The sequence below is a fragment of the Mycteria americana genome, chromosome 6 (assembly GCF_035582795.1).
Source record: "Mycteria americana isolate JAX WOST 10 ecotype Jacksonville Zoo and Gardens chromosome 6, USCA_MyAme_1.0, whole genome shotgun sequence".
NCBI classification, from domain to species: Eukaryota; Metazoa; Chordata; class Aves; order Ciconiiformes; family Ciconiidae; genus Mycteria; species Mycteria americana.
The window spans coordinates 25,309,053-25,336,228 of record NC_134370.1 but is presented as its reverse complement, the minus strand read 5'-3'; the positions used below and the strand labels follow the sequence as shown (position 1 = coordinate 25,336,228).

The window sequence follows — 27,176 nt, the reverse complement described above, 5'->3', positions numbered from 1 at the left end:
GATTTTTCTATTAGTTTAAAGCTGCTAGGGACCCAAGTTTCAGTCTCTCGTGCTCCGAGGACTACATAGCCACAGAATGAATAAGGTGAATCCTCATTCCTTTCATGACAGCCCAGAACAGTAGGGGCCTGCCTTGCTAATCATAAGGCTTAATTACTACCATTCTTTCTTCTCAGGATTTCTGGTAGGTAGTTCTGCTGCTTCGTGGTCTGATCAAACAGAATAATATTGTGCCGATGTAATTTTTTCTGCATGAACCACCTCACAATTCACTCAGGTCACCAGTAAAATCGTACTGGTTTTAACTTATTACAGTCATGTATACAGGAGGCATCAGAAATTTATGATAAGTTAATTCTATGTGGATGCTCTAATTGAGGAATAATATCATAGGGAAGGCCTCATTTCTTAAAAAAAAAAAAAAAATTAAGCTACAGTGTACTAAGGTGCTTTCTTTCCTGAACAAGAGTGTCCATTTGGGATTTAATGTCACCTGAATTGGTATCTTACTGTAAATTCATTCAACTTGGCTCTCCAGCATCAAGCAAGACAGGCCTCAAGTGGTTTAAGAGGCGGCCTTATTGAAATCCCCCTAAGTCCAGTCTTGATGTTAACTGTACTTACCTGTTACGGGTAGCACATCCAGGCTATATATACCATTACTGAGAGGAGCTCTTCGGGAGCTCTTCAGATGTGTGCCATCTTCTTGTGATACATTTAGACTCATTTGGGATAGTAAAACCAAAAGCTGAGTGTGAAGAATTGCAAAAGTGTCTCACACTAATGGGCTATAAAATTCTTTGTCAATCAATGTAAAAAAAGGTGCACATACAAAAAACAATTCTAGCTTCAAATACACAATGATGGGCTCTAAACCATCTATTACCACACCATAAAGAAAATTTGAAGTTACAACAGATAATTCTATGAAAATGTCAGATCAATCATCAGTGGCAGCCAGAAAAGCAAATAAAATGTTAGGAATTATTAAGAGAGGAATACAGAACAAAGGAGACAACAGAATTAAACCACTTCGTAAACTTCTCAGCACTTGAACATCCTGGTCCGCCATTCACAAAGTGCATAGCAGACCTGAAAAGAGGTGAAGGGTGGGCCAGGGTGTCAGAATTATGGAGTGAACAAAGAACAAATAAACAGAATGGGAAAAAAGTCTGGAAAAAAGACTAGTGAAGGGGAGATAAGCAAGAGTTCTGCAAAATCAAAAGTAACATGATGTTGTATATGGAATGATTATGGACTGGCCGTGCAATACAAGCAGCAGGAGATAGCCAGTAACACTCTTGCAGTGGCTGAATCCAAACAAATAAGGGGAGGTACTTCTTTACATAACGCAGACTCTGTGACAGTCATTATCAGAAGACATTATGTATGATAAAATCCTATTTTGGACTGTTAAGCACAAATACAACACCTCTAGTTCTCAAATTCCCAAGCTACAGATCGCTGGAAGCTAGGAGTGTGTAACATGGAAGTATCACTATAGCTTTGTTCTGGTTTTACCCTCTTTTACAAGCACCCACTACTGTACACTGTTGCAGACACCAGGTTAGACAGACCTTTGGTCTGCCTCAGTCCTGCTCCCACTCTTTCACTCTATATTGCCTCTCCAACATCATATAATTTCTACCACCTAAGCAGTGGATTTGCATATTAACAGTTATGCCTCCAAGCATCCTTTTAGAATTATGGTACAAAACCTGACTTCCTAAATCTATTTGTATCTGAGAAACAAATATTTCCTCTTACCCTTCTGTGTAAGAGGAAATACTGCCTAGTCTTAAGGAACGGGATAGGGGCCCACATTTATTGTCCTTCAACAAACATGCATTTTTCACAGCTTAAAGGGGTAATTTTTCCTCAGAATGCCAGAATGTGAATTCATTGTAGCACCTGAAATTCAGGCTAGGTTTAATAAGAGGCACAGTCTTGCCTTGAAAATTCCTTATTACTAGTGATCATACACGAAAAGGGGATTTCCCAGCTTCATTCTCAATTTCTGGGATAAACTGGCACGTTAACGCATTGGACTAGAAAAGACATACTTTTCTTAAATTAATACGAAATTACTGAAACACACACTTTACATCTCTCTCTCTCTCTCTCTCTCTATTGACATATATGTATATGCATTCTTTGAGATGCAACAGCTGATATACTTTTAAGTCCAGTCAAGACATCAGTATCCAGGAACTTAGGTTTTAATAATGTGTTTCAGCTGTCTAATAAAATGCTCAGACCTCCTCTCCCACACAGCATGAAAGCATGAATGGTCTCAGTTACAAAAAGGTATTACCAGCTTTACTATTCATTAATCCCTATCAAAAAATGTTCATTATTAATTTAGGTTTTGTGGTTTCCTAAGTCACAACTAAACTAAAAATAATTCTGTGGGGCTTTCTGGCTCATTTGTTATGCCATTAGCGGACTAAAATTTCCTTTTTTCCTAAATCCATTTTTGTTTTTTAAACTTTTCTTTCCATTTGTGAATATAAATGGATAGGGAAGAGTGAAAGTGTGTAATCCTGTGAAAAAGAGTACACACTGTAATATAACCCAGCTACTATTTCCCTAGGTCCAAGACAGTACTTTCGTTTGTGTAAACACATAGGAAGGCTGTCTGATAAAAAGAGCTAGTCAAGGTTTTCCTGTCTGGAAGGCTAAGCATGAAAGCTGTGAGAAGTAAGGAAAAAAAAAAAACCCACTTTTTCTTGCTTCTTAGAGGAGAACACACAATACTCACTAACTTAAAGAAAGAGGAGCTGCAAACAGGCCCACCATAAAATGTCAGCAGTGTCAGTAGTAATAAATACTTCTATGTTTTATAGATAGGCTTACAAGGTAACATGCTGGTCTATGATTACAGCACAACCTGACAAAGAAAACCTACTGACCTCTGTTTAGAGTAAGCTGTACGCTTGAACATCAGTCCTGTTTATTCCCCCAAAAAGCATACAGCATCATGCCATTATGATTTAAGAACGGCTCTTAAAACCCCTCTAGTTTCCCCAATTTTGACAACCCTTCTAAAACAAACTGTTTAAAAACTCTCCTTCTAAAATATTTAAGATCTAACATATCCTTACAAAGTAAAAGAAGCTTCATCATTCATAAAAACATACTATCCAAACCTTTGTTATTATAGTCATTTCGATCAGGTTTTAGTTCTGTCCAAACATATAAACTTTTAATTTATGAACATATGTACATATATTACTTTAAGAATGGTTGTACTGGGTGACACCAACATCCATTTAGCTCAGTATCCTCTTTCAGATAACAGGTAGAGGCAATGCCTAGTATTACTCCAACATCCAAAGCTTGGTAGGCAGGCTCTAAAATTTGGTAATGTTGCAAGTTTTATTACAACATATTAATTTGGCTATATTGCACAAGCTGTTTAATTTATGGAATAGATTAAATAACAAGTAGTAATAACAAGTAGAAATTTGCAAAACTATTTCAGTATGTACTATGTGGTAGGTGCACTAAGAAATTTTTAAGATGGACCTTTCTCATTCTACCACATTAGCCAGCGCTGCTAATACATTTCCTGAAATATTCTCGAGTAATGTATCCCAAAACCTGAAGAAGATGTAAGTGGTTAGTAAGCCCTAAGGTGGCTTTAATGCTTGAATCCTTAAAAAAATCCATTTTTACTGCCATATTCTAACAAATGAGGTTATTACAAATGTGCCCTTAACAGAGGTGGTCTTGCAAACATCGGGGGGAAAGAAGAATGGAAAATTCTATGTTCATGCCTGAACATGCCAGATTTCATCATTCATAACTTGAAAAATGCTGAAGTGATTTTCTTTAAATTGGGATTGTTTTTCTTTCCTCTATTAAAGCTATAAAACAAGCCAAGTTTAAAGTTTGTAGCTTCAGCTGTTTTTGAATTATGCAAATATTTCAATATAAAAGTATGTTTTTCCTTTGCTGAACTGATTTTGCTCAGACTTTCCGAAGACTTCCCTTTGGGCCAAGACGAGTCATAAAATGTATCTGACTAAAAGTAATTTGTTTAAAAATGTTATGAGCAACTCTGTAAAAGGGATAGCTTTCACAGCATTTGGTTCTGACAAATGTTATAGCACACATATAGATATGACATATATGTACTTGCCAGAGCTTGTGATTTTTGGTGCGTTTCTTAAAAGCTCCAGCTGCTGAAATCAGAAGATTGTATGTGCTCGTTAACTCACTCCCCTTTCCCTGCATATGTATTTTTTGTGGTTACAGAATAAAGTGTTGCAACATGAAATGAATGTATCCCATAAGCTCAGGAACCCTAAGTCAAATCCAGAATCTCAGGCCTGGGAAGAGGGATATGATGGAACAAGGCTGTGGTAGTCGGACCAGAGTCTTGATAGCCAAGTAATTGCCAGTATGGACAAGGAGCATCCGCACAAGGAATTAACCCAATACTGTTCCTCGAATAAACTTTTCTGGTAAGCAAGTCCATAGATCCTGTTTTCAGTTACCACTACCTTTCCCAAACCATAATCCTCTGTACTGAAAGGTTTCGTCACAGGTGTCTCTCACAGGCTACTTTTTTTCAAGAGAGTTTTACCAAAATTCAGTCATGTTGGGGACTGATGCTAGAGAAAATGACAACGTTTTTGTCAATGCTAATTCTTAGGGTCACTGAGAAGATCCAATGCCTCCAAGTTCTTCAGTAAAAAGATAAAATTTGACATAATAGAAAAATGCACCTCAGGTTGCCCAGGGAGGTGGTAGATGCCCCATCCCTGGAAACATTCAAGGTCAGGCTGGACAGGGCTCTGAGCAACCTGATCTAGTTGAAGATGTCCCTGCTCATTGCAGGGGGGTTGGACTAGGTGACCTTTAAAGGTCCCTTCCAACCCAAACCGTGCTATGATTCTATGATGTGAAGAGGAAAACTTCAGACACTGATCATTTGCACATGCTCTGTGGAGTCTTATTAGGAGCTGACAGTTAATTTAGTCAACATTTCATCTGCCACAGCTCCTGCGTGCCAATCCTAAACACTCCTTTCCTTCCCTATAAAACGCACTGATCACACTCAGCTTGAATTTGAGCTTGCATCTTCCTTGCAATTACTCCTACTGACAGAGAACAGGAAGGAAGGGGAGAGAAAAAGGGCCTTGGGGCTGGAGTACTGTGACGGAGGAGATATGAACAGACAGGTGAAAGACCCAATGCGCTCCATGATAAAGAGATAGAAATTTTTCCTCTGAAAACACAAATAATTCAGACAGCCAAAGAAAGTGGACTGACAAATAGGAATGGCTTAGATTGGGATTGCTGATGCAGTTATTGCTTCTCACCGTTTTCACGATCTGCTCCAGTTGCATGGACCTCCAAGCTGCTTGTGTCTACAGCTTGTGGTCTGTTTGAGGTGAGCCACCAGTGGTTTTGGTGGGCATTAAAACAATGTGGTGTGAACTGCAGCAATTCATAAGCTGACTAAACATCTTTGCAGTATGACTGGGCCAGATTGTTGGAGGAAGTAGATGTTTTAGCTGTCTCAGTCTAAGCTCTCTCCCTTGTCTATCAGAGCTATATTCTCAGAACTTTTTGGTCATCAATCTTTCTTTCCTTTTGGTAACAAACTGCGCCTTTCTGCCCTATGCTCTACTCCTCAAATACCTGTTGATTCTTCCATTCTCTGGACTGTCCAGGAATCGACAACTGTCACCACAGTCCTCCCCACATGTAATGATGGGTTGTATTTGGCCTTCTTCATCCCACCAAAAAACCCAAGAAATTCCACATCTAATTTCCAGCACATATAATTCTGTGCCCTTTCATGAATGAGCTGGCAACCTGCAACAATCCCTTTTATCCATCTTATTTCCTCTCCTTCCAGCCAGAGCTGTATCAAAGTGTATCCCCTCATTATTTCCATTACCTGATCCCCCATTCAACCTACACATAACGCATCGAAGAGGTGCACTCCTCCTTTCGTAACCTAGCCCCTCTCAGCTTAGCCCCATGGCTGCCTTGTCCTCGACAGCACGCAGAGGCTTTGTCTGACAGAGGAAACGGAGCTCTGTTAAGGATGCTCTTACAGCCTCGGTGTTGCCGTTCTCATCTCGCCGAGCGTGGGCAGGGGGAAGGGAGAGAAGGGGGGGCTGCCTTCTGGCTGTGTCTCTTCACAGAGTGCAGCCCAATCCAAGCCATTCACTTCTACTTCCATGGCTCACAGTAATGCTGGACGCTTTGCGTTGCTGCCAGAGAGCAGAGACCTTTCCGCGGGGAAAATGGAGAAGGGGAGGAGGGACAAAAAGGTAGGAAAACCACAAAGGCCAAATTCACCTAGGAGTCTTTTACTCTCATGCCTGTAAGCTCCAACTCCATCCTGCACTCTTTCAGAGGACATAAACAGAGACCACTGGAATATGTGATACTCCCAACAACTGATGAAGGATGGTTAAAGGCAGAAGCAGAAGGAAAGAAAGGAAGAGTAGAGTCCTTTGCCTGCATACTGATCCCCTCTGGTTGAGTCACTACTGACAGAAACATCTTTCAACTAATAAACATGTTCTTATTATGGACAAAATATAAAGCAGAAGGTACTGACAAGCATGTCCAAATCCATAGCTGACTTTGCAAATACTGTTTTACTCTAGGCAGAAACTTATTGAGAATATATTGTTTCCTTAGAAAGGCAGGATAAGCAACTACACACAGCCTGCTTTTTCAAAAAAAGCTATTCGTCTTCTGTGCATTAGAAAAAGGAAATGAATTTTATACTAGTAACTACTCCTAAATGCAGCAATTCTTCCAGAGATCATTTAGAAACTTTTTACACTTTCCACTGCAGGTTTCAAAGCACAACTAGACCTAATTAGTGTTGAAATAAGTGTGTTAGCAGTACTCTATGCCATTCTGTGGTGTCATCATATGCTAAATTAAGGGACACATTTTCCTTCTTTCATTATTATTTTAATGTGAGGAGGTGGGAAAAAGATGATCCACACCAAAGGAAGTAAAAAGGGGGAAAACAATAACAAATTGGTATCTCTTTCGAGAATTGCCCCACAGGCCAAACATTTTTATGTTCTTAATCATTATTAAATGACTTAACATGACAGACAGAGCCTGGCGAATGATTGCATCCTGACATGAGAACGAATTACAAATGAAATGAAAGATCAAGCTGTATTAGAGGACTGCCTCTGGGAAATGAAAATCTTTAATTCTCTTTTATTATTGACATTTATTTGGCTGCCATGAATAACAACATAGCAAAGAGATTCAGCTATGCTTGTGCACTGAATAGCTTATCCCACGGCTCAAAACTGCCTTAACATTTATCATGTTTGCTTTTGTAGCTGACACCATTGCATACACTCTCTATCCATCTTGCATTTATCATGCATATAAAGTGCATTCTCTAATTTAAGTTCATTTCATAGCGAACAAACAGCTAAGATTAGCAAGTGTCAGTCCTCAAATAAGCTCCCAGTTGTAAAAATATCAAAGAAGGGATTAATGGATTTGTTAACAACTCTAGTTCGAAGAATAAAATAAGTACACAGTGAAAATTAAATAAGAGCACAGGAGGGTTACATATAAGATTTAGGTTTACTACCGTTGTTACTAGCTCGTGTATAAAAACATTTTTATACTGCTATTTTTCAGCCAACTGTACAATACTCAAGTGGAGTGCCTCCATATGGGCCATTCACGTAATGCAGTAACTTTCTGGAAGCAACACTTCCATCATTATTCAGTGAGATACACATAGCCGACTCTCAATGACTGCTTTCTATTTCCTTTAAACCAGTTTGCAGCTAACAAAATAGAGGAAGAAGCAAACTATTGGAGAAATCATTCGAACTGCTGCTAAGAATGATCTATATAGCAGTGACATACCTACTTAGTGCCTATCCCTGCAGGCAGAGTCTGAAGCCAATTCTGATTTTGAGGCAAATATCGTATGAGTAAGCACTGGTCCCACAGGAGCAAAGCTTCCTCAACTTCACTTGACTTCCAAAGGAGGAATTCAGCCCTGACTTACCTTGTGAAGGAATGAACGACTAAAATGGCTTGCTACAGCACATGTTTTTAATCGCTTTATTTAGTCTAGAAGCATAGGTGGACAGAATTAAAGAGACTGTCAAAAGGTAGGCAGTCATGTTTATAATGCTTAAATCTGTGCGTCGTACATCATCAATTTAGACAGCACAAACTACTTGCATCCCTGCTAGAACACCTTTTTCCCACGTACTCCTTTGAGAATAGAACAGCAGACGGCTGAGAAAAGCTAAAGTGAGATTTTCTGCTCAAAGCAAAAAAGCCTGGAAATTCACTTAGTACTGGATTTCACTTCCTCCTCTTCACAAATGTTTAAATATACTATACTGTTGCACAGCTGTTCTCAGCAGGCATAGTGTGTTCTTGTTTGCAGCAAAGATGGCTACACAGATAAAATCTCAAGTCATAAAAATCTGAGTAAAACCAACTGGATCAATATTTTAGATCTATGTTATAAAAAAAGAACTTAAGATGTTCAGAACTAAATTCTCAGGCATTCCTGTGAAACATTAACTTCTCAAATTCGGAATCTTAAAACAATTAAAAGCATAACAGATGAGAAACTCGGACTAACATCAAAAGGCAAATGCTCCGACTACCATTTAACAGTCATAATTTGTAAAACCACAACTTGTAATTGATTAACTAGAATATTTACTCTGAGCGACAATGGAAATTTGAAAAATATACCTGTAGCCATTACAGTGTCATCTTTCCCCTGGGTAAAGACTACGATTCGTTGCCTTTTAGTGTTCACCTTTGGCAGGGCTTGCGTCTTCCGGGCTATCTCTTTAATGTCTTCAGTCTATTAATAGAGAGAAAGAAAATTCTTGTTACCAGCGTACTAGAGTGGTGAGAGATTAGAACTTTATTAGCAGATCAAAGATTTATTTTCTTATGGCTAGGTATAAAATAAGACTTTATTGTCAGTAGACGAAGATTTTTAAAAGGAGGAATACTTCATTCTCCTAAGGGTTTATGTAGTACTATGAGACCATTGTTTTTAATCTTGATAATGATAGTTCAGCTATTCCAATTGCTGCAAAACTGCAAAGCTAACAAAGGAATTACAGAGCATTTCCTAATGAGCAATTAGTGGGTTTCTTTGCTGCTGACTGGATTCTAACCTTACCTACCATAAAATTAAAAATAAAATTGGTAAGAGAATACTTTGGATAAACTCTGAGCCTGATTTTCATCCAATTTAGCCAGGTTTTATAGTACCATAATCCCTCTGATTTCAGCAGGATTACAAATACTGTTTCTCTAACTTCCCTACAGCAACTGATGTCAGCAAGCAAACCGACTGTACACTGCAGCACCTTAGAAGGTGCGGAGCCCAGGTGAATACGCTCTGTGCTCCCTAGCTGGTTGCATAATTGAGATGCAGGGCAGCAAAGGGTGAAAGCTATATTCAGTGGGGCACAGAACATCCCCGATTTTCTGAAGTACGGCTAAGCTGCAAAAATTTCAGGAATCTTTGCTTTAAAGGGACTTTGTATACCATTGTACATGCAGCTAGGAACAGAGAAACTGGCATACTGAACCAAAACTCCCATCCATCCAAACAGCACAACTTGTCATTAGAATATATCCTTCCTATTCTCATAGTTGCCCTATGATCTGAAACACAAGGATTTCAATTTCTAATTTACTTAGTTTTCAATCTAATCTAAATGTAAGTATTCCTGTTATTTGTATAAGCATCAAATCCTTTTATAATGCTATGCAGGAAGCTTTTGTTCTCAGATTTATCTCAAGCCAGTAAGTTCTACAAATTAACTTTGGTATATGTAAGCCTATTTCTTGCCATCATTTACAATTTTTTTCTTTTTTCTTTTATTTTTTTAACATTAGGAAAAGTAAGAAAGACTATAATTATTCTCTGTGCTACTCACCATGTCCCATTTTATTCATATCTGTGTTAAATAACACCATACTTTATTCCCCAGTTTGCTCTTGCGTACAAGCAACTGTAGTGACACGTAGCTGATTTGGTGAGGGCCTAGCGTTGAATATATGAAAACATAACAACACTTTCTGCATTGTTTTGTGTCCTGTTCATTATGATTCCCAACCCATTTTTTAACACAGTTACATAATGAATACAGTTCATTTACAAAGCTGTCCAGAGTGGTTTCAAGTAATTTACCAGAGTTGTTACAATTAATTTATATTATTAATAAACTGATTTTTATCTTCCAAAATCAGCATAGAGTGTTATTTTGAAACCCAGGTACAGTATGTGCCATTTTGACTGCAGCTGCTGATTTTAACAAGATGTTGATTCTTTTTCATCAGCAGGTCAGTTAAACACTTCAAGAACTATCATCTCCATACGATTCAGTCCTGGTTACTTGCTGATTTTTATAATATTGTTGATCTTCAAGCACTTCACCTTTGTTATGGACAGAGAATATGCCTGGGCTATATATTTACCAGTATCTATTAATGTGAAAATTATCTAGCTCTTTTGCAATACTCTTAGCCTCCCTTTAATTTCTCCTCCAACTCTGGCAGTCAGTGAGCTCATTGATTTATACACATTTGCCAAACACGAAAATAATTTCCCCTTACTTATTGGTTTCTTTGCCTCTTGAACAGAGGCCACCTTACCCCTAATTCTCAAAAGGCAAGGAGTCTCTTAAAGATGCCAGAGAAAAAAATTGAAATTGCTGCTCTTCTGTTTTGAAATGTCTTTTTAAGGGATTTGTGAATAGCAGATATCAGCTGGTGGTACAAGCTATTGAATAGGGGACGGATGGAGAATTACAGCGCTCCAGCTTGCTAATATGTAGGTGTCGTGGTTTAACCCCAGTCAGCAACTAAGCACCAGCCAGTCCCCGAGCAGCGATCGCTGTCCCCCGACCAACTCCCCCAGTTTCTATACTGAGCATGACGCCATATAGTATGGAATAGCCAGTTTGGATCAACTCTCTGGGCTGTGCCCCCTCCCAGCTTCTTGTGCCCCTGGCAGAGCATGGGAAGCTGAAAAGTCCTTGGTTAGCGTAAACATTACGTAGCAACAACTAAAACACCAGTGTGTTACCAACATTATTCTCATCCTAAATCCACAACACAGCACTATACCAGCTACTAGGAAGAAAATGAACTCCATCCCAGCCAAAACCAGGACAGCAGGCTTCTGAAGGTTCACCTAAATTCTGAACTATTTCAGGCCTTGCTAATTAAGAGATCCACGAACTAGAAAATGCAATAAAGCATCATGGAGATCAAAGGAAACAGGAAAGAGGTGTTTAGTTTTTGCTAAGTAGGAAGTGGCTACTAGTGACTTTATTAAGCACATTTACAGTGGAGCAAAGCAGGCACAGAAATCAAAGAGCTTGATATTTGAGCAATGTATTTACATGCACTTTAAATTTTAAAAGGAAAATGAGGATGTTATAATGGGAGAAAATGGCACAATCAAGAGATTATTTCTTCAGTTTAAGGAAGAATGAAGATGAACTTACATGAGGGAAAGGGGACCCTGAGGAAAAAGATTAGTGAAGAACGATGGTAAAGGATGAAATAAAGTAGACAGCGAAAGCAAGTAAAAAGCACATATGTTTTCAGGAAGAATTAAATATATAATGAGCATGTAACAGTAGAAGGAAGGTATTTCGGGGAAAAAAGGCAATTCTGTAAAAAGCAGAAATTTCAAAACAGAGTAGTTTGGAGACTTGTATCTGACTCTGCAGACTTTAAAAGTAACTGAATAGCATCTTCTGTGAGAACTAACGTGGCCGTTTTTAGCCAAAATCACTTTCTGTACTAAAATTTTTCAAAGGAAGAGAATAAAATCGAGCTTATACAGTGGAAGACCTGCAATCTCAGTGTTGAGGAGGCTGTAACTTTTCCACAATATATCTCCATCTTACCGTTATGTGTTTTGAAGGTACAACTGTGACATTTTATAATATGTGAATATTTACAGCTTAAGACTGCAGAGATACTATTTCACCTGTAGAGGTGCTTCATTTCATTGTCAGGCAAACATCATGAAATGTTGTCATCTCCTATTTCTGTTCAGAATATACATAATATTTTCAAATAGCTGAAATGAATAATATTTGTTTCGCACTGGCTCGTACTTGCACACTTATCGAGACTTTCTTATACATCCTGTATCTACAGACATGGCTGAATGGTAACACTGTACTGGTTTGTGGTCCTAGAGCCTCTACAATGCGTCCCAAATTCACAGGACACTCACACATCCCCAATTATACACTTGAATCTGATTTAACAAAGCTGACATACAAATCTCACAAAAGCATGATTTGCCTATTGATGCTGTACCTGGAAAAACCTTGCACGCGGCATTCATTCCAGCAAGTAAGTGGAATATATGCATGTAAAGAAAGTACACCAGATATCCCAGGATCAGATAGAGGTATGTGAAAAACTGCATACAGTTAAAACTGCTAGTCCAACTATGTCTTCTGATCTTTGCCTCTGAACAGATACACAGTAGCTGGGACTACCATACCCCTGACCTAAACAGGCATAAATCCATTGAAAACAGTGGACCTGTGCAGTGTACCTCATTAACTTGAAGACCTAAATTTGGTCCAGGGTACCAAAACTCTCTAATATGGTTCCCCAACCAATACATACTTAGGGGGAGACCTCTGCCTCTAACAGGAAAAGTTATTTTGCATGGCAGCTGCTACTAACCCCTTAGATGTATACTGTTTCATTCACTTAATTTTACTTCTTGGGATGACAGACAGAATTGAACCCTAAGTTTTATGTTAAAGTAGGATTATGTTTTCCTAATTCCTACATAGAATAAACAGCAAGTTACCATTTTGTAAAAACAAAACCTCATAAACCTTTGTCCTGGCAATTTTGTTATTTGAAACATATTACAGACATCCAGGTAAAACATACTGACAACCATTCTACCACTTCAAGGGGAACCAAGTCCAAGAGCTTTCTTGGGATAAAAATTGTGCCTATTATAATGTATTACTGAGATGACTGCAACATACAATTAGGATGAAGCACTCTTCACAGACAGTGAATTTACTATTTATTTAATAGTTTTAAAATGTCACAGAATATGAAATTCACAAAAAAGAAAACACTGATGCACTCCAGGAAGAGACTGCATCAGAAGTAATGTTCTACTTTTGATTATTACAGATAAGTGTTGGTCAGGAGATAAAATGAAGGAAATAATGGTCTTCAAATACCATGATTGATTTTACAAAAATACCTCAGATTTCAGCAAAGTACAATGGAAAACTAACTCTTGGTAAGGTGAAGCATAAAAATAAAAATTCCTTTGAACATGGTTTCTCTTACAAGGAAAAAACAAATTTGTGTCATGGAAATGTTTTCTCCTGCCTACAACAAGATATTATTTCTTCAGAAAAGGTGTATTTTTTCCTGAAGTCGACTTAATTGTACTACTATTTTTTTTCTTTAAAAATTGTTTCAGATATACTTATCTCAATCTATATTTAAAAGATACATTTAGTCCACATAAACTGTTGAAATTACTGGAAGGTAGAAAAGGAGACGATTAAAAAAAAAAGGCAAAAAAAAAAAAAGCTAGTCACAACTGATTCTCCATGCTATAAGATTTCTGATGATTTTTGTTAAAAAATAAAATTCCAGGCTGCAATTCAAATTCAGCTACCAGCAACTTTTCATCACGTCTATGATAAATACCCTCTTGACTTTTGCTCTGGTCACTCCAGTCCTTTACTTTTCCGTGTTTCATCAGTTCTCTGTTCTCAATATAAATTGCAGAATCAGTTTTACAAGCTTTTGAGAGTTGCTGGAAATTTTTCTTGTTTCTAATTGAAAGGCTAATTGAAGCTCTTTAGGTTTTTCCTAAGATACTTTATTAGTAGTGTGATTTTTTTTTTTTTTGCCTCCACAGCACAGTGGGAAAACAAGACTGTGGACACTTATCAAGTTTTACACATCTCTGTCAGTAAACTTGACATCTCAGTTGTTGCCAAGCAAGGGGGTAATAAGAGATAAGATCATAATCATAGTGCACTTTACTGATATGCTGTAATCAAATGTGGCAGATTTAGGATGTTCAGAAGGAACTGTGCTAGAATCTCTAAGCAAGCACTAATGGAAAGGTTAATATGATGGTAGTTAGCAGACACCAGCAAAAGCAGTTTGTCACTAGAACTGAATTTAAACCAGGCACATTCAAAGTCTTTAGCTCAAGGGGGCAATAAAAATATAGAATGGGTAGAGTTAATACACTCCTTCCTTTCTTTTTTTATTGTCTAGCTACCAGAGGGTACCAATAATTTGTTATGCTTCATATTATATTTGGAGGCATCTGTGAAATTCATTCATTTGATAGAATAAACTCAAAGTGTATTTTTATGCTAACAATACAGATTATACAAATGAAAATTGACAGTGATAAAAAGTCTTGATTTCTACAAAGCAGCCACATGAATTTGGGAAACATAAAATGAAATGGGACAGCCCACAGTTTTAATATCTAAAACACTGGTGGCATTGATGTACCTGCTGGTGTATGGTTCTGATGAAATCTAAATTGTAGAACAAAAGCTGTCAGTTTTCCCCTCTTTTTTATATGCAACCATCCACACACAAAAGTGGCATGTTCTTAAAGCGATGCGGTTTGAATTGCGCGGCTTCTATTATTTATGCAAAATGGGTGGTGAGCAGTCAAACTCCTATCTTTTTTTTTACACTGCAAACAAATCAATTAAGGTGGGTCTTATTCCAGTGAAAAAACATGGAAAAGGATTTATGTGTGTTCATTTCTGCAATTTAGATTTCAGTAAGATCACTTACTATCTGCAAAATTAGCACAACCGTTGTCACATTAATTATAGTATTTAAAACCTGCCTATTTGAATTCAGCATTAGAGACCAATAGCTGATAGCTCTCCAGATTAAGTTATCTGAATTTAGCCAATGGGAGATACTATTCAAGTAAATACCTCAAGAAGATGAAATCAAAAGCTCTGAAAATCACTGTAAAATCAAGTGTTTACTTCAAGAAAGTAGAGGATCATACATTTTTAGAGCACAGATGGAAAACACCAACTCGAATATGTTTTGAAACACAAATTCCACACTACCCCTTCTAAAAGAAGCTGTTTGTAGAAGCATGGTTTACATTAATCAGTACCTAACAATTTTATATACAACCTTTCTAAAATTCATTTGCATAATGATAATCCGCATATGGCAGGGTTTAAGTTATTTAAGCGGTGTTATATTTCACTATTTAGTCTTGCTTCACCACTGCTTTAGCAGTGAATCCTTCTGGAGTGTAATGCAGCTAATGAGGGAGCTTTTTAACTGAACAAACTGACAGGTCCCATATCTGCAGAGGCAGCTTGAAACCGTGCCCAACCTCTCGGCTTCCCAAGAGGCTTTTCAAAATTCAATAAATAACATCTGTAGGCGATGTTGGGTGCAGACCTAGCAGAGTGCGTCATAACACTGAGCTGGCAGAACAAAGAAACCATGACGACTGCCAAGTTTCCATGGCAACCGCTGCGAGGCTTGGAGAGTATAATAGCACATCAATCATTGTCCAAAAGAACTTCATTATCAGCAAGAAAAAAACCTTTAGGATCTGTTTAGTGTGCAATTGTGGGTTAACTCACCTCAAAGCCTTGCTCTCTAGCAAAAGTGGCAGCTTCCTGAAATAATAAAAAAAGAACAGTTAATTATAAAGTGCTAGATAATGAAGAAATAACACATTCTGAAACTCATTCAGCCAGTTTTCCTTTTACACGATTATCTCAATATACCCATATACAGTTGTTCAATTCTGATAGTCGCACCAAAAGCTTCCCCCTCCTTCCCTCGAGCCCAACAACAGTACAATGTCAACACACTTCGCAAGTTCAAATTAAGAAGGTACAATATGTTTTTTCCAGGCGAGGAAAGGTACTTCTGGAGATAGGACTTTGACTAGGAAACAACTGCTTCGAATCCAGACAAACATCCTTCAGACATATTTTTAATTGAAATTGTATCATATCTCCATTTATGAATGGCACTTCATGGGATCCAGGTTAACAAGCCATTCTAAAAAATCGTTTGTCATCTACGGTGCATTAAAAAAACAGGATCACAAAATGTGTTCAAACAATCGTGGTGGAATCAGATGAGCATTTAAAAATATTCTGATGTCTTAATCACTGCTTTAGGCAATTTAACTATGTTCTTTTCCTGAAAGAACAGAGGAAACATCAGGGTATCAGAATGTCCTCATTTCTTATTTATATTAATTGGAGCAATTAAAATCTGTTTTGAAATAAAAGCAAGGAGACGGAAGACAATAGCAATGCTTTTTCCCTTACTCACTTTCTACCTTAACATTGCAAATATTGCAGAAAACCCTCAAAGTCTTTATGTTTTTACTCACATTCTTCCAGATTATCTTTGCCAAGTGATATTAATAGAGGGATAAGTCTTGAGCCAAAATGGTGAGTTGATCCAACTAAACAAAAATAACTACCGTACCAAACCATTTAAGTCCAGTGTCCCTACAACAGCTTTTAGTGCTGCAGAAAATACATACTTGTGGACCTATATGATCTGCCAATTTGGGGGCAATATAAGAATTTGAAGTGGGTACAATTGATTATAACAACAGTAAGTTGAGGTTAATAAAATGTGATAAGCTGAAAAGCACAACTCCTCAGGCTGCTTCACTGCAGAAACATAAGGCTGACCGGGTTAGCCTTAGCTGATGTTGACAGAAAAACTGAATCATGGTCCTGACAATTGGGTGCAGGCAAGGTTAGCCACTTTGACAATTTACTTACAATTGAATTCCTTCTTGTACATCACACAGTCAATGACATTTGCTAGCCTGGCTGTCAAGAAGGAGTGTAGGGTTCAAAGATATCATGCAGTGTTTTCCTAAACCAGCATGTGATTAACAAAGCCTATGCTCGTATGAAAAAGGAGCCTGCAAGCTTCCACTCTGAAGTGATGCACTTACAATGAACTGCAACACAATCAAGAAAGCCTCAAATGGGACCGAGACACAGAAAAAAACAAAAATAAGAAAAAAAAGGGAGTCATAAGGGGGCAAAGAATAAGAAAATGGACTAAAAATTACGTACTGTAGCCAAATTACGTCTTTAACCTCAGGTTTTTGGTCATACAATTGAAATCGGAAGTTACACTGATCTGTCCTAGGGGGTTTCTTTAGTGTCCCAATGCAGCAGGACATTAACATCTGTGTTAAACTATTGTTTGGCCAGGAAACTGGACACCGGTACATTCTTACATCTGTGAAATAAAAACTATGCTAGTTAAGTAGTATTTCCTTATGTGGGAGACTTTGAGAGAATTTATCTTAATTTTCTGTACTGGGGCACCCATGCATAGCACATGTGGTTTGAAAGACCCGACCCTTCCACAAGAAAGGATAAATGATTGCACATTTGTTAAAAAGTATCTCATCTTCAGATTTTCCTGTTAGAGCATCATCTTTTAGCCTGGTCTGCTGCCCGGCTACATGAATAATGGTAGCTAGCATACAATCATAGATTTTCCTGCAGTTGACCTCTAATCTAAGGGTGTCTGAACGTGCCAAAGAACAGCAGCAATCTTAATTTTCTTCTCTCCTCTCTACTGAACCTCAGAGTAACTCCTGAGCAGCTTCTTTCAGTAAGGACTGCGCCTATAGCCCCCTACGAATCAGCCTCTCTCAGAATTACACCCCTTTAAGAATTAAGGCCCTTCCAGTGAGAAAGATAATAAAGCTCCAAACACACATTTGGAGACTACAGTTTGGTGTTTGCAAAATGGTGAGAAATGTGAGGCAGGCCCTGAATGCCAGGGACAGTTCAAAGTAAATTAACCAGATAAAAGCGATGAGAACCTTTTAGTATCTATTCACAATAACAGTGAGAACAGGAAACAAGCAGACCCCATCTGTGCAGCCCTAGGGCACCTCATACTGAGCTTCACGTCTCTAATAAAGTAGTCAGGTTAAAATCTAAGTGGCTGTAACATGTGGAGACTGCTAGGGTTACAACGGCCAGCCAGGGCGTTCCCTAATGCTGGTGATAATCAGTATGATAATCACTATATTTACAGGCTTTCCATTTTATATCTGACATTGGAAATCACGAAGAAGGAGGGATTAAGGAAATAAACAACCTACACAGAAGCTTTACCGCTCCCTGGAGAATGCAGCATTTTCATTCATGCGTGACAGGCGACAACAGCAAAGCAAAACAGCGACAGAACAGAATTTTCTTAGGAGGCTTCATTTCACATCAGGAGTTCTCTCAGTTTTGATAAACTTTAGACATTATTCATTCATTACTCCAGCTCAGCATTTCCAGAGCTATTTCCCATTATTGTCTACAACAGAACATCTCATTTCATAAAACCCTCTCCCCCACCTTTTTACTCTTTCATACTAAATATATTAAAAACTCACACTCCTTTTGCTATATAATCTTTTTACCAACTGAGACAGTGAATTTATTGCCGTACCACCTAAAGCAGAAATGGGATTTGTTATTAGTTGTGAAACATTATTTGGCTCATGCAGTTTGGGGAAAAAAAAATCCTAAGTACAGTCACGCTGAGAAAAACTGTGTACAGCGTTACTTAATGGGAGTAACACAATGTCACCGAAGTTAACACACACCCTCTCTTTGCACAATAGTGAGCAGTTTACACAGGAAAGCGAGATAAATTAAAGAGATAACAATAAAAAAGACAACTTCCGTTAGCACTGGCCTTGCTGTTATGTTAGAACGCGCTTGTTAGCTGAAAACTATTTCCATTCTTGCATGTATTTTATTGCTGTTGGAGTCCCAGCATTTAGTAAATGGAGCTGTCTATAATTTACACCGGGGCTAATTGTAACAGGACTTGTTAAAATTCTGAGCCCTTTTATCACCAGCAATACGAACTATTTGTTTATAAGTAAACAGAAACATACCCTCCAAACACAGAATTCATTAGCATCTGCATTCCTAGGAGTATTTGTTAGCCCCCCGTGTTAGAAGAATTTTATGATTATAGAGTTAAGATGGCTCAACTTCAGTAATTGTATGTTCGGTTTGCCATAACACACAGAAGGCACACTATGTATTAAATATTCTCGACACAACCACATTTTTTTGTTGTTGGTACCAAGGTTTTATGATGACTTGATCAAATTATAGCCAAAATGGTAACAACACGCATGTTGGGTTAAATTTAATTCATGTAGGCCAACGTAAAACTCAGGCAGTTGCACTGAACAGCATTTAAAACCATGTATTGCTGAAATTAGCTGACAAAGACTGTTTCAAAAGCACCACCAACAGTATTAACTACAATATGCATTTTAACCTTTATACAGAGAAAAGGAGCACTGTAAACTAAATTTGCATTTCATTGCTGAAATCAACATTATCTCATAAAGAAATGATAAAACAGCAGGACAGCAATGATACCCTTGCACACTGAATGCATTTCCCGTAATTACACAAGAAAGCAAACGCAAGGGACACTGAAGCTAATCCCTCCCCTGCCATCCTTCTTGGTAGAGGAAACATCTCACAGAATAACCTAAACTCACATATTACAGTACTACCCTGTGCAGCTCTCTCCAATTCTCTACTTTTCCTTCGGGGAGGGGGGGGAGGGGGGGAGGGCAGAATTGGATTTGATTAACTTTTTTTAATTGGGGGATTACTGGCAGATTTTGAGGGAGTTCCTATTGCAATAACTGAAAACTTCCTGACTTACTCAAAATAAGTCCAAAACAAGCCCTATTCACATTTTCAGGAATATCACCCTCTTCCTCTGCATAACAAATCTGTGACTTAGTGGGTCCAGCCTGGCCCATGAATCAGTGTAATCTTAAGCCCGCACACACATACATACAGCATGTATAACTGCAGAGGAAGATCCTTGCAGTAAATCTGAGTGCATAACGACAAAAAGAAATAAAAAAGCAAACTTGAATGGACTCACTCAATAAGAAACAGTAAATGACTATGAGGACCAACCACTTAGTGTTTGCATTTGATAGAACCATTCTTACTGGTACCAACCACGTTTGATTATAACTTGAATAGTACTTCCACCACTATACCTTACAAGACTTTCTTAACTGCTAAAATCTTCTAAAAATAAATCTTAAACATTCCCCTTCCTCAGCTTCAGGCTACTGCCGTTGTATGACTGTCCTCCAAGAACTATGAATTGTTAGTTTTCTTCCATTTACATTGTTTCTTTGAACACATTAAAGGCCACTATTTTCTTGCTCAGATAATTCTCTTTTTCTTCAGTATAATCATTTAGTACTATCAATCCCACTCATGAGTTCGTCTCTAAACCTGGTATAACTTTGTGTTCTTTGTATCCCCTCTTGCTTTTCTACAGCTTGCCTTGTTTGCTGCAACAAAGTGTTAGAAGCAGAAACTTTATCTAACATTAAAATCCTGTTATCTAAATGAAAAGGGTGACAACAAAGTAAAATAAGCAAATGGATATACAGGGAAGACTTTCATGCAAGCGAGGCACACTGATATCTACAACTTCATTCATAGAAGACTGCCTCAAATAATCAAAGTTGTATTATATTGACAATCTCTGTTCTTAGAGCTAGGTGCTAAAGATTTGTATTTCTGAAATAGACGTTTTTATTCATGATTTCCTAAAGGACAGTATACTTGTAAAGCTTTCTAAAATAATACAAAAAAGAAAAAGAAAAACAAAATTTCATATAGTATCTGTCTCACTGCACTAGAGACATCAAAGTCTTCTGTTTTACTATAATATAATTACAAAGACTTGTACTTCAGCTTTCCTTAGGTAGGCACATTTGTCCTTCCTATCTCCCTGTCCCTTCTGTCATCTTTCCTGGTCCTTAACAAAGAGCTTTCTTATAAAATCCTCTGCTTTGAGAGCTATACCCTTAGTTTTTTATACTCCATAGGTACTGAGAACCTCTGATTTCAGCAGTATCTGTTGTGCCTAGTAATTCTGAATACAGGCCCTTAAAAGTTATCTTTTGTTAAAATCTCCCTCTTTTTTTTGTCACAAGGTAAGTCATGAAGAATATTACTGTCAAGATTACCATGTGCCCTCCTTTTGGTATTTCCTTCATAAAACACTCGTCACAGTGCAGGAGCTAAGCCAGTTTTTAAGGAGCGGGGCTAGTGAGCTGTACCATGCCACGTTTACCACTCTTCCAGCTCCAGGCCAGTTTACACTAAATATGACTCTGGAAACGTGGCTCAAGGCACAGATAGGACAATGGGTTTTCAGTTGCTGCCTTTGAATTATAACAAAGATGTCATACGTACACCCACTAACTTCACAACACAGATATATCAACTCCAGGTATTTTATGCAGCCCTTAAACGTGCAGTAATATGACCTGTCTTTATACCACTCTTTCCTGCGCATGCTACACAAAGCCAAACTAAGTTATACCTGATTTTGTTGCCCATCCCAATTTTAAGTGAGAAAATAATAGATGTATACACGCTTACAATAACAGATCCACACTTCTTAACATGCTGAATTAACAGCATGCAAGAACTAAGATTGCTTTCATGCTATGCACATAGGCGTGATGTCAAATCTGTGGTAATGATAACCATGACCTACCTAAGGAATCAGATGTAGATACTGCTGAAGACTATCTGATGATCACTTGAAAACATGATTTCAACAAATGGCCAATATCATTCTGTTATTTAAAATTAATGGATATAAAGTCTATAGGAGATAGTTCCAGCTGGATCACTAACCTTTAGTGCCAACAGTACATTTATTGTGGTTAGTGGTAAGATACATATGTTCCTCTTCAATTCAGCGCTAAATAGTTACCAACAGTTACTCAAAACACTGTAGATTGTCCTATCCAGCCTTTTATGTCATTGTAGTCTGATTTAGACAGGCATTACTTTAAGGTCAACTATTACTACATTGCACTCTGTAAAAGCAATACAAGCTCATATGCCTTCATTAAAAAATGGACATTTATAAAGGCATTCAGGGCTCAGGAGGCAAATGCAATTTTATCCTTTTCTTTATTTCCCCCAGAGACAGTTGCTTTAATATGGGTCATATGAGAGCTTGAGAAACAGGAGTCAAAAGAACCACCCAGCATATTTTCTGAAACAAACATCTATCTGGTGAAATTCTGCTGCAGCTGATGAAGTTTGAGCTGTACTTGGGGATGTGTTACACGGATGTAATGCTTCCAAATTATTTTCATTTGACAAGCACAGAAGACTAATCTTTGATTTGGTCAGTAGTGTACACCTGTTCACGTTTCAGAGAAGATCAATAAAAGCTGGTCACAGAACGGACAGACCCCACACACAGCTTGAGAATCAACACTGAGAATCAGCAGTATGTGAGCAAGTATCTACCCCTCGCTGGTTATTACTGAGGAAAGCACAGCTGGCATCAATTGGATGGGCAGATTATCATAAAGGAACACTGAGGTGTTTTTTTCCCTCTTTACGTTTCCCATGAGTAGTGCCAGACCCCAAAATTGCTTTTCTTTGTAAAGGATAGTAAGAGTTCATATCATATCCTAAAATATTTTTTCAGCTTGCTCCAGTAGTACTAAAAATACTGGTAAATATATCTACGCTACCTTCACCCAGGAGGTGAAAATATAAAATAATAATAATCAGTTCAAGTGAATAATCAGAACAAGTATAAATACCATATGGGGTTAAAGTTGTAATGTTCAGAGGGGGTTCTGGCAGAGTACCAGAGGGTTTTGTCTGAAGCAGCCTAGTGTGAAAAGAATTGAGAAAGAAACGTATTTCCTGTCCTGCTTGGGTTCACCCTGGAGCGTCTGTATTACGTACAATTCATTAATATTCAAGTTATTTATTCTCCTATTCAGGTTATTACCAGAACTATAGTTCCTGCTAGAATCTTCTACAGAAAAAAATCACCCTGAGTCAGAGCTTAATGCTGTTACAGGGTCTGCAACAGCTGCAGCAGTGATATGCCTCTGAGCCATTTTGAAATTTTATGATGGATAAAGCACTATTACTTATATCTCTACCTTACATCCTTACCTAAAGAACTGAACTACCTATGACTCTGTATGTGTCTCTCTCCTCACATATTATAAGCATCAAATTAGTGAACTATACTTCCTTACACCACTTCTCTATACAAATGTGTCTGTCTCTATCTTAAGAATAGATGCATCATGATCAGAAAACAGGGAGAAGAAAAAAAAGACCCCTTCCTTAATCATCACTGAATCAGGAGAACATAATAAAAATGAAAACAAATATCTTAAAATTAATTTAATAGCTAGAAGAGTTTTATACACATATAAAAAAATAAAAGATGTGCGGGGTCTTTGGAAGTCTTTAATACTTCTCATTGGATGCTCTTAGTGTTAACTTTTTGGCTGAAGGATGACAAACAGAAATAAAAGATTGCATCATTTTCAACAAGGCCGCCTATGATTGCAACCACTCAGACTAGCCTGAAATCACTGACAAGATATTCTCATCTAGCAATTTCAGATGAAGAGAATAATCAGATGCTGTGCTAAAAGTGCTGGAATCCAGCAGGACTTGTCTCTAGTCCAGCTAAAAGGTTAACACATTTTTAGCAGTGAAATTGAGTTGTTTTATATACTTTGTTTGGTATGATGTCATGCACAGCCATTTAGAATTATAACTAAGGCTATGGTATTGGGAACCCCGTAAAGAGCAATCATCGCGTAACTCTCTTCATGTGCTAGCCTTGCACTGCTTGTTAACTCTAGCAAGAAAATAAAATTGCTCACTGCAACCTCCAGCAATAACACTAACTTTTTAACTGATCTCAATATTACACATTTTACCCTTCCAATTAAGTTTGAACCCAGTTGACTTAAAGATTCTTATTGGAGTTTGTTGTGCTCTTTAATGCTAATTCGATGATGCATTTATCTATGTTCAAGATATGAATATTCAAGATACAAATTTTTTCTTGTATTTTCAGTTTTAGCTACTGCAGCTACTTTATGGAAGGAAAAACACAATTCTCAGTCTGTACTAGTGGCTCTCTCTCACAACATGGTCATTGCATGGAAAAACAAAATTTCAATCTGACCACAGTTAGGTCACTGTGGTCCTGACTGAAGAACATGAGCTCTAATTCCAGATGTGACGAAGGCACTATTTGTATGTTGGACAAGTTGCTTGCACCAATTTTTTTTAAATCTATAAACATTAGAATTTACCTGCTTCTGATCAGTAAGTGTTTGAGGATGAGTGGTTTTTTGGTATGCTTTTTCCTTTCCTAAGAGAAGCCAACCTGAACATGAGATGAGCTAAGACAGAGAAGAGACTGAAAGAAAAGTAATGAAATCAGAGGGATCACAAATTCCAACATAGTTTAAAGAGGTATTACAAAAATCACAGAGTGGTTGGGTTGGAAAGGGCCTCTGAAGATCATCTAGTCCAACCCCACTCCTCAAGCAGGGTCAGCTAGAGCAGGTTGCCCAGAACTGTTGGGTTTTGAGTATCTCCAAGGATGGAGACTCCACAGCCTCTCTGGGAAACCTGTCCCAGCATTTGACCACCCTCACAGTAAAGGTTTTTTCTTATGCTTAAGTGGGAATTTCCTGTAGTTGAATTTGTGCCTGTTGCCTCTTGTCCTGTCACTGGACAATGCTGTGAAGAGCCTGGCTCCATCTTATTTACTACATCTCATTAGGTATTTATATGCATTGATAAGATCACCCTAAGCCTCTTCTTCTTGAGGCTCTCTGTCTCCTCTCCTCATACGGCAGATGCTGCAAACCCTCAGTCATCTCTATGGCCCTTTGCTGGTATCACTCCTGTAAGTCCAAGTCTTTCTTGTGCTGGGGAGCCCAGAACTGGACCCAGAACTCCAGATGCATCTCACCACTTCTGAGTTGAGGGGAAGGATTACCACCCTCCACCTGCTGGCAATGCTCTTCCTAATGCAGTCCAGGATGCTGTTGGCCGCCTTTGCTGTGAGGGTACATTGCTGGCTCAAATCCATTTTTTGCCCACCAGGATCCTGAGGTCCTTTTTTGCAAAGCTAATTTCCACACAGCTGGTCCCCAGCCTGTCCTGGGACCAGCATTCCTCCCCAGGTACAGGACCTGCCATTTCCATTTGTTGAACTCCATGAGATTACTGTTGGTCCATTTCTCCAGTCTGTCAAGGTCTTCAAAATATGATATTATACTTTGTGTTAAGATAGTAGCTACTGACTTCAAGCATGGGATAAAATCCATGCTGGGGCTAGGCAGACAGGTAAAGACTTTGTCAAAGACTTATTGATATACGCAGAAAAGTCAGATGCCTGTTAGGATGGAAAAGAAACAGCTAAAGAAACCAAGCAGCTAACTACAGCCATGCAGCAGGTGAGGATAGTTAGGGACTACAAATCAATCAGAACAAGCTGCTCTGACAAATAAGCAGTAACTCTCAAACTAGGAAAAACCCTCTCTATCCACGTTCTGCTGGCCAAAGGACTGCTAGCATCAGTACAGCACACCAAAGATGAAGAAAACATGGAAGTCCATTAATGTTTTGACCACTGAACTTCACCTATTTCACGTGGTTTATAATATGCTTGGCAGCAGACATTCAAATTATTTATAACCAATTGCTTCATGCATTCAAATGACTCTCATTTCATTGTAATTGCTTTTTCCCTTAAAAATTGGCTTAGGTAAAAAGATCATGACTATCCTACTGGTTGGTTTTGTTACTATGCTTTCAAACATGAAAGTGAAATTTTTTCAAGAAGTGGGGTTCATAATTCCTATGACAGAAAGCAAACTATAAGCTTTCTCAGCACTCCTTTCTACTTTTAAAACACCACACTCTCATAAAAAAAAAGGTAAACGATAAAGAGTAAGATGCAAAAAAGAATATAAAACAATGTATGAATATGTATGAATTCCTATGGAAAAAAAATTCAAAATTAAATGATTTAATTATGGAAAATTACATTCCTGCATCAAAGATCAGTAATCTTTCACCTAATACATAACAGCATAATTATGACAACAACTTATTTGTTCAAAGTGCATAGTTTAGCAATGCATTATTACACGGATAACTGTAGGCAAACCCCTTTCTTCCAATGTGATCATTTGCTCTAAGATGCACTGGATATGTAGCAGTAATACTGATAAGAAATTGAATCCATAGTGGTTTTGTCTGTCAGGCATTTGCCTTCCCTGTTAAATCAACTTTATGTACACATATACTCACACGACTTTCCAAAATGCATATATAGCTTATGACAAAACAAAAGTGATCTCTCTCTCTGAAACCTTCTGTATTTCAGTCTTCTCCTACATGCACCCATTCTCCAAACTGTTCCTGGTTAAATCAATGGTTTTCACAAGCATTTTTATTCACTAGACCTCTAATTGGGGGAAAAAAACCCTGCCTGCAATGGAATCACAGCCACTAAAATACCACAACTTATTGGCACTTTCAAGTTTTCTGAGCACTTGAACGTTATGAAGACCTGCAGCTATAGTTTGAGATCTACTGGTTACATCACCATTCATGTTAAATAGTACTGATGTATCTTTTTGTTACCATGAAGTAATTTTACCTTGTTAATATAGTTGGAATGAATTATTATCTATTCTCTCAAAAAATATTATTTGATACATTCACTAGCTATAAAATATTAAAGTGCAAATATATTTGTCTTACAGCGTAATGACTGAGGTTGTTGTACAATTTGCTAAGTACTATTGTTCTTCAGTTCATAAATTCACACAGATAACTTCTAGAGCCAAGCTGAAAAGTAAAATTTGGACTCAGTCCACACAGGAGAGAAATGAAAGATTTGGTCTACATCTGAATAAAAGAAAACTTTGAGTTTCAACTGTGCTCTTTTTACAAGAGCAGTTCTCTAAATCTCTGGTAAGCAAGGACAGTCTCCTAGTGGCACCAGTTGTACATTCTAAGGGAACATTAAAATGTATCATAGCTTTCAAGCCACAATGTTTTATAAATGTTGTACGTAAGCATACAAAAAGCTTACCATCTCTGATTCCAGCATATGCACATTCTCCACATACTCCCAGACTCAAAGAACATTTTTTAATCCTCAGCTATACTTCAGAACAGTTACCACTTTAACCTCTACTTCTGTGTCTT

At 37.9% G+C, this 27,176-nt stretch overlaps 1 protein-coding gene across 4 annotated transcripts in view; it reads right to left on the bottom strand.

Moving 5' to 3' along the window:
* Positions 1 to 27,176, bottom strand: part of ADK (adenosine kinase) — a 299,685-nt gene that overhangs the window by 33,257 nt on the left and 239,252 nt on the right. For all 4 annotated transcript variants that reach the window (XM_075505130.1, XM_075505131.1, XM_075505132.1 and 1 more), the window contains 2 exons: positions 15,675 to 15,710; positions 8,737 to 8,851 (listed from right to left, as the gene is read on the bottom strand). In XM_075505130.1, the coding sequence (XP_075361245.1) occupies positions 8,737 to 8,851; positions 15,675 to 15,710 (151 nt within the window). The remainder of the gene's footprint in view (positions 1 to 8,736; positions 8,852 to 15,674; positions 15,711 to 27,176) is intronic.